The 8722-nt window shown below is 47.2% G+C and overlaps 1 protein-coding gene across 1 annotated transcript in view; it reads left to right on the top strand.

Moving 5' to 3' along the window:
- HSF2BP (heat shock transcription factor 2 binding protein) overlaps nucleotides 1-8722 on the top strand; it is a 37348-nt gene that overhangs the window by 18257 nt on the left and 10369 nt on the right. Inside the window, exons 5-6 of the mRNA XM_019666040.1 lie at nucleotides 1405-1537; nucleotides 6393-6510. Of these exons, the coding sequence (XP_019521585.1) occupies nucleotides 1405-1537; nucleotides 6393-6510 (251 nt within the window). The remainder of the gene's footprint in view (nucleotides 1-1404; nucleotides 1538-6392; nucleotides 6511-8722) is intronic.

Genomic DNA, 8722 nt, shown 5'->3' with positions numbered 1-8722 from the left:
CCCCCCACACCCCCCCACACCCCCGAGGAGCTTCACAGAGGAAGAGAGATTTGAGATGGGCCTGGATTAACTTGAATAGGCAGTAACGGGTGAGAATTAAGAGGCCAGCTTGCCAGGACAGAAAGAGCATCTTCAAAGGCACAGAGTGAGAAGTCTGACATTTGTTTTAGGGACACTGAGGGGGTCAATTGACAGAGTGGAGGCTCGTGTGGTAAAGCCATAGGGCAGTAAGGCTTACCAGGACGGTGGGATGCGATTTTGGAAGACTGTCTGTCAGTGCAGTCTGGTTTTACCCGTAGGCGGGAGGACTGGATTCCTGGAGGGTTGCTGAGTAAGAGGGATAGGACGAAAGGAGAGCGTGGGGACGGTAACCTGACAGTGAGTGAGGGCGCCTTAGGAGGTGTGGGGCTGGGGCTGGAGATTGGACGAAGACTCACTCGAATTCCAGTGGCTCGGCCGAGGGAGCGTGCTGTCTGTAGGGGATGGAAGGAGAGGAGAGCCTGCTGACTGGGGAGGGGTGCTGGCCAGGCAGGCTCCACAGCCCACAGAGTGAAAGGGACTGGGGAAGACAGGTTTGACAGAGTGGTGTGTCATGGATGGAAAGTCAACAGGAAGATGTTTGGCGGGAGGCTGGTAATAAATTACCACCTAGAAACATGAAAATTGTGTTTGGCTTTAGGCAGAGAGACTAAATGTATTTTAAAAAGTTTATTGACTTTATTGAGCCATAACACACACCATAAAATCCACACGTTCGTGGTACGGCTTGGTGGTTAGCTAACATCCAGGCATGCGCAGCCATCGCCACAGAGCAGTCCTAGCGTGTGTCTCCCGGGCAGCTGCTGGTGCCCTGGTCAGAGCCTCAGTTTTCCCACGGTTCCTCAGAGCCCAGCGCCCCAGGGAGGCGCCGCAAACCTGGAAGGACTTTTTGCCAAGTGATGAAGTTTTCAAGTGCCATACAAGCATGCCCACCATCTTTGTCTCGTTTACTTTTGAGATTTCAGTGAAAATTTTATTTGGAAAGCAGTTCTGTCAAAAGTTTGAAAACCTCTGGTTTCATGCCTAGAACAAATAGAGAACATATTTTTCTAGTGTAATCTTGTGTGAATTCGTCCCAGTACTTCCATCGTTGTGTAAGTTTTGAGCTGTTTCCCATATGTACATTTTTATTTTACTCTTTGCTTCAGACTTCAGGGTCGTTTTTCTACTAGTAATCCTGTCTGTGTCTAGTGAAGTAAAAGCCTTTTTTCTGACCTTTTCATTACAAACTTTTAGTGAAGGAATATATTTTTTAAATCTTGGCTTCTATAATTAACACCAGAGTCTTTCTTCTGCATCCTGCACTTTTCAAATGTTTTCATGCCGGTATCTGAAAGGGTGATACTTTCATTTCCAAACTTGCAGGATAAAGCTTTGAAGTTTTTCAGCATCACTGGGCAAACAATGGAGAGTTTCGTGAAGTCGCTGGATGGGGACGCCAAGGAGCTCGATTCTGACGAGAATCAGTTTGTTTTTGCTCTGGCGGGAATCGTAACAAGTAAGTTGTCCTTTTCAAGACTAGTGAGTGTTTCAAGTGCATCCTAGAGCAGTGATTGCAGACAGGTGTGTGGGCATAAGCATCTCTGAGGAACTTGCCCAGATCCCCACGGCTCTTCCCCTGGGGAATCTGGGATAGGTGATCACCTTCCGCCAGGTGATTCTGCCACGCACGGTATTGGTGAGTGGGTACGACTGGGCTTAGGAAGCACGGGCTGAGTATAATGTCCCTTGAGTCTACATCGACGAAGTCAGAGCCAGACTGTGTGTTGACATACTCGTTACTGGGCGTCCTTGTCACTTTATTAACGTCTAGTCAAGGAAAAGCCTGAGCTGAGCTCAGCCATGCTCTTGCTGCCTCTGTGGGGCAATGAAGATTCCAGACCTAAACTGTCTCCTTTGTAACTTTCTCCCCAAGATTGTAGTTGTAGCTATGATAGGGTTCTGTGGCCAAGCTGCGGTAAAGGACAAAGTCAGATGATAGCTGCTCTCGCAGCATTCGGGAGGGTCAAGGCTTTTCTTTCCAAGTCAGCGGAAGAGTGACGTGCATGGCTGGGGCTTATCTTTTCACGTTGCTCTTTCGTCTCTGCTGTGTGTCTTTGGGTAATTCTCTCGCATTAAAGAGAGAGGAACTTTTATTTTTCCTCATGGCATTATCCTCCATCTACTGACACCCTGATGAGGGAGATCCTGTGTAGACCGTAGTCCCTTCCTAATCCTTTAAGAATTGGTGACGCCTTTTCTGAGCAGATGGGAGAGGAGACCACGTGGTCTCCAGGCCAGTTCTGCTTTAACCCAGCACTTAATCTGCGGCAGGACGGCGGCGTGTACTTTTACCATAGCACCTTCAGTGGACGCTTGCATTGCTCTCCTTTTTAAAATTGTCCTAAGGTCTTCTTTTTCCAAACAGAAGACACTTGCAAGCTTGATGACTAGATTTCCTGCTATTTGCTGGTGACGCCAGAGGTCTATGACATGTGTGATTACTCGTTCTGCTGAGCCGTGAACTTGAGCCGCCTGACTTGCTGGCTGGTGTGTGGCAGTGAGGCCTGGCCAGCGGGCAGAGCCAGCTGGTGCCCAGCACACAAGCTCACCTTGGTTTTGTTTCTTCTGCTGGGAGTGGCTTGCGCAGGAACTCTCAGAGTTGGGAGGTGGGCAGTTGTGTTTTCACTTCCATGCTGATGAATTTTACTGGGAAGATTACTGACTGGGGAGGTTTCATTGCAGTGCTGTTCCGCAGAGGCCTGGGGGTCTCATGTGTCTTAGATACCAAGACACCCTGCCTTCTGTGGGGAGTAGGCAGTGCCACAGAGACCTGGCTTAACTGTCCTCTAAAACAGGGCTCGTTTTAAAGTTTACATGCAGTAAAGATCCTTTACAGGATTTTCCTTCACTTTTTGTAGCTCTGAGGGTTTTGACAAAGGCATGTAATCACATAACCCCCACAGTTGGGATGTGGAACAACTCCATCACCTCCTCCGTATCTGCCCCACCCCTTTCTCTTCCCGTCAGCCCCAGGCAACCATGCTCAGCTGGCACTTTGTTAAAACCTGTAGCTGAGCTTCTTTGGCTGGCTTGTCTGGCTTCCCGCGTCTGCCCCAGGTACACTGGTGCCTGCCCCACGCCTCTCCCCGGAGTCCCTGACTTTTCCTGTTTCTCACATTAGCTGGCTGATCTCTGAACTCAGTTCTCTGATGGGTTCAAGAAAAGTTGTGATTTTGCAAGTTACCGCCCCTACCTTTTAAAGAATTGAGGTGTCGCTCTTCCCTGTTGTTGTTATTGTTGCTGATAGACTTATTAACAGATTTACTGAGACAGAGAAATATACACACAACTCACCAGTCTAAGGTATATAATTGTATATAGTTGTGCATCCATCCCCACAACGATTTTCATTCAGTTCCCCCCAAAACCCCTGCCGACCTTTGCCCTTATGCCCCAGTCCTGCCATTGCCCCCAGCTTTAGGCACCCCCTGATCTACTTACTGTCTTTATAGATTGGTCCATTCTGGACATTTCATGTAATGGAGCCGTGCACTGTGTGGTCGTCTGACTGGCTTCTGTCGCTTAGTGTAGTGTTTTCAGGGTCAAGCCCTGTGGTAGCAGGTACCAGGGCTTTATTCCTTTTCACGGCCGAACGATACCCCAGTGCATGGCAACCCCACATTTACCCATCCATCCATTAGTGGATGTTTGGGCTGTCTCTACCTTTTGGCTATTGTGAGTCATGATGCTGTGAATATTTGTGCACAAGCTTTTGTGGTAACATAGTCTTTGCTTCTCTTGGCTGGAGAGCTGAGAGTGGAATTGCTGGGTCCTATGGTAAGGCTTCCCCCTTTGGGGAACTGGCAGGCCACTTTCCACAGTGGCGGCACCATTGTGCATTCCCACCAGCAATGTCTGCGGGCTTCAGTTTCTCCACATCCTCGCCAACACATTTTTATTACCTTTTGGTTATAGCCATCCTAGTGGGTGTCTCATCGTGGTTATGATTGGCACGTCTCTGATGGTTAATGCTGTCAAGCATTTTTCATGTACTTATTGGTCATTTGTGTGTCTTCTATTTAAAATACTTAAATAGACATTTAAAATGGAGTTATTCGTCTTATTATTATTGAGTTATAATAGTTCTTTGTATCTTCTAAATACCAGGCCCTTATCAGATACATGATTTGCAAAATTTTTCTCTCTTTCTGTCATTGTCCAAGGATACTTTGATAAGTATCCTTTGAAGTGCAAAAATTTTAAATTTTGGTGATATCCAGTGATATATTTTTGGTGATAGCCCATATATTTTTTATTTAGTTCCTTGCGTTTTTGGTGTCATATTTAAGAAGCCATAACCATCCAAGGTTATGAAGATTTGCTCCTGCATTTTCTTCAACAAGTTTTATAGTTTTAGCCCCTACATTTAGGTCTTTGATCCACTTTAAGTTAATTTTTACACAAGGTGTGAGGTGTAGGGGTCCAGCTATTTCTTTGCATAAACATCGAGTTGCCCTAGTATTGTTTGTTGCAAAGATTATTCTTTTATCTTTTCTCTGCTCAGTTGTCATGACGCCCTCACTGAAAATCAGGTGATCATAAATGTGAGGGTTTGTTTCTGACTCAGCTCTGCTGCTGACCTATATGTCTCTCATTACGCTCGTGCTCCATTATTTCCATTGCTGAAACTAAGACAAAATTATTACAACCTAAAGCAAAAGTATCATACATGATACATCTCAACTCTTTATATCTTTAGCAGCATACATAATTGACACCAGATTCATTCTTAAATTGTATAATTACTATGGTAACTTCTAGAAATACTTTTAATAAAAAGTAAATTTAAAAAAATAAGTAAATAAAATAAATTAAATAAAAATTTTTTACAGAAAATAAACCAGCAATCCTTCATAGTCCTAGAGTTGACACAAGCACCCCAGACAGTTTGACAAATACTGGACCTATGTGTGTGGGAAGTTATCCCCACTTATTTTATTTCATAGTTTATTATTGATATTTAGTGAAATGCATTTGCTATTATAATACTGGACACACGATATGGGACTTTACTGACCAGTAAATTTGTTGGCTGTTATTGCCTGGTATGATGCAATAAGTTTTTGTTCTGTAATTGTTTCTTCGGTGACGTATTAGTGATGTCCCTGTTATCTATTGCTGTGTAAAGGGCCACCCCTCCACTTCAAGCCTTTAAACTACAGCAGTAATTTCGATTAGGAACCTGCAGTTTGCTGGGGGTTCGCAGGTGGTTTGCTGCTGCTCTGCAGTGGGCCCCCAGCCGGGTGGCTCACATCGTGGAGGGAAGGACAGCTGGGGCCCAGCGGGGCGGCCCTCTAGTCATGTCGTCTCAGGGCTGCTGTTTCTGTGGGCTCTGCGTCACCGCAGCCTCAGGGTTGTCACAGTGCTGTTCTAGCCTCAGGGCTCCTAGATCAAGTAGCAAGAGACCAAGGGGGAAGCAGGCAGGCTGCTTCCTGCCCAGCCTTGTAAGTCACGCAGCAGCGTCCTGCTGGTAACACGGGAGTCACAGGGAAAAATAAAAATAGAAGAAACATCCTTACACTCATAACGGCATCTGCCAGAATCATCCAGCCGACATCCACTGAACTGTGATTACTTGAACCATTTCCACTCGAGTCAGAGGACAGGACGCTGTTGCTGGCTCTGGTCCCCTGGGCTACCTTGAGTCATGTTTGTCACTAGACCCAGCCGAGATAGATGTACCGACATGTGCATGTTGTCCTGGGCTCAGCAGGGTGTCCTGGCAGGTGTCGAGTATAGAGGAGCCAGTGTGAGCTGCTCGGGGTCCTTGGGGAACCGTGGGGTTACTTGGTCTTGTCTCCACTGGCTCTGTGGCCTCAGGCATGAAGAGACGCGGCACCTGCTGATCCACAATACGGTGTCCAACTGAGGAGATAAGGTTCCCAGAGTCAGTTTTTTCGTCATCTTTGACCTCAGGATTTCTGCTGAGCCCTGTGGTTCACAGTCATTAGGAATTTGCTCCCAGGACTGGGTGGATTTTAGCATCCTTGGTTCCAGATGAAGTAGTCAGCCCCACTTTCTGTTTGGACCCCGATCCGCAGCCACTAATCTGTGTTCTGGAGCACGCGGTGCCCTGCTGTCCTGGGGTTGGCTGCAGGCGCTGTCCCCACTGCGGTGTTTGCTAATCACAGATGTGGCGCTGCTGTGACGTCAGTTCCTATTTTGGGGGGCTGTCAGCTTATGCCCCTGGTGTTCTGTGTTTTCACTGGGTCTGAGGAGAGAAACAGCAACAAATACTCCGTCGTGGTTAAATGTTCCTAGATTCTGAAGTTACAGAGATCATGACGCTTGGTGTCATCTTTCTGTTGCAGATGTTGCCGCCGTGGCCTGTGGCCGCGAGTTCCTGGTCAACTCCAGTCAGGTGCTGTTGGACACCATGCTACAGCTTCTGGGGGACCTGAAGCCGGGCCAGTGCACCAGGCTCAAAGTGTACGGTGATGGCGAGAAAGCCGCTGTGCTTTGCACATTAGTCTGAGTGGGCTGTGGGCTGACTGGACCTCCTCCAAGGGATGCGCTTTATCTGGCAACAGTTATAACAAAACAGAAGGAACAAACTGCCCCGGGAGTTAAGGGGCGCACTGTCTACCCAGTACCATGTTAGAAAAGTAATACAAGCAGAAGGGTTATGTCCTCACATTGGAGTAATCAGTGAGCCCCAGATGCTATCATGTGACACTTCAGGGTTATAATAATCACCTCAACATGATGTTACACAAGTATTTGTTATGGCAGCACTTGACTTCCAGGCACCCAAATCAGTATTCATTTACTGTTGCTGTGTAACAAATGACCACTAACTTAGTGGCTAAAACAGCACCGACTTCACAGTTCTGTAGGTCAGACGTCTGAGTGGGCTTGACTCCTTCTCCAGGGAGGGTCTCACGGCCAAAATCAAGGTGCTGTTCAGGGATGGGCTCATTTTTGGAGGCTCTGGGCAAGAATCTGCTTCCGGGTGTGTTCAGGTTGCTGGCAGAATCGGTTTCCTACATTTATAGGACTCAGGTCCGTGTTCTCCTGCCGGCTGTCAGGTGGGAACCACTCTCAGCTCCCATGAATGACTGATTTCCGTATCACATGACTCCACCTCATTTTCAAGCCCTAAGAGCTCAGTGATTGCTTCTTACACTTGGAACTTATCTGACTTCCTTTTCTGCTACTAGTCAGAGCAAACTGTCTGCTTTTGGTGGGCTCATGAGGTTAGCTTAGGCATAAGTGGATCCCCTCCTTTGATTAACTCAGCTGATTAGTAACCTTGCTCATATCTGCAGTGTCTGTACCGTGTCACTCGGGTGTGATACATGTGTACAGTCCCAGGGATCAGGGTGGGAAATGGTGGGACTCTGGGGGCACACCACTCACTGCCAGTGCTGGCTTTCCTCCGGGAGCATTTGTATACTGGCCTCGTAAAGCCTCTGTTAGATACTTCCATCAGCTGTCCTCTCGGTGCCTCCTGGTTGTCTTGTCCCATGTGAGTTGGTATTCTCCCTGTTTCTTTGGGCGCTGAGCAATTTTGGGGTTGCCTCCAACATTTGAATGTTATGTTTGCGACCCTGGGTCTTACTTAAATGCCTATTGAAAGAAACCTTCAAACATGGTTGGGTTTCTAAATGGTTTCCACTCAGAACTGTAGTTTTACCCGGAAACAACAGGACTCTCGAGCACAAACGTACTAGCAGCCATAGTGGTAATAGTACGCACTGGGAAATCACCTACACTTCTGTCAGCTGGAGAATAGATTGTGATCAATTTATATGTTGGGGCACATCAGTGAAAATCTATTAGAGCGATCCAGATCACCATGGAAACGTCCCACGATGGTGTGGAAGATGACGTCCAGAATGTTGCTGCTGATACAAACATGTCAGGTTCTGGACACATTTGTACAAGTTTATAGAAATGCTTGGCTGTGTCACATATCGAGTGGCAGCAGTGGTTCCCAGCCCCTGAAGTCGGTGTTCCGAGTTCACAGAGGGGATTTGACCACGGGGATAAGGTTTTATTAACCAGGAGGTGAGTATGCATTGTTCTTTGTACCTTGTGTGTCTTCACTGTTCCACAGTTGATAAAAATCCACCTGCAGATGCTTGATTAGGATTATATATGGCGTGGACCACAGACTTTGAGGCTGTAACTCGATGGGGCCGGGAGCCCAGAATCTGCACCAGCATGTGGACTAGTCATGCGCTGCTCTCTGAAATTGCTGGGCTCGAGCTGCAGGCTTCTGCCCGTCGCAGTCGCGGCCGGTCAGAGAGAGCTGTATTGTTCTGCAGGTGCTTCTCCTATAACAGGCAGCTTCTGTGGAATTTTACTGCTTGTTGTTCCTGAGAATTAATTACTCGATGGTGCTAATTTGGTTACTTAGATTTTAGCCGGTTTTGGATGACTGACTTGTAGTTTTTGTTTCTGTTGGGTGGAGGGACATCACAGTATGCCTTTTTGTTTCTTTTTCTGGTTGGTTTTGAGGTACTGGGTATGTTTATTCTTTGTTAGTGGTCATTTCTTTTAAGACAAAGAATGAGGTAGTTTAGTTGTATCACCTTTTAGTGACTCAGCCTTGTGGTCAGACTGTCAGGAGGGTTTTCTGGCTTTTCACCTGGAGAACCTGTTCCGCCCCAGGCCCGGTCCGTCCAGGCGACGGTTC

Source organism: Hipposideros armiger, unplaced genomic scaffold (genome assembly GCF_001890085.2).
Source record: "Hipposideros armiger isolate ML-2016 unplaced genomic scaffold, ASM189008v1 scaffold_458, whole genome shotgun sequence".
Taxonomy (NCBI): Eukaryota; Metazoa; Chordata; class Mammalia; order Chiroptera; family Hipposideridae; genus Hipposideros; species Hipposideros armiger.
Note: the sequence above shows the minus strand (reverse complement) of the source record. Positions and strands in the feature narration are given on the sequence as shown.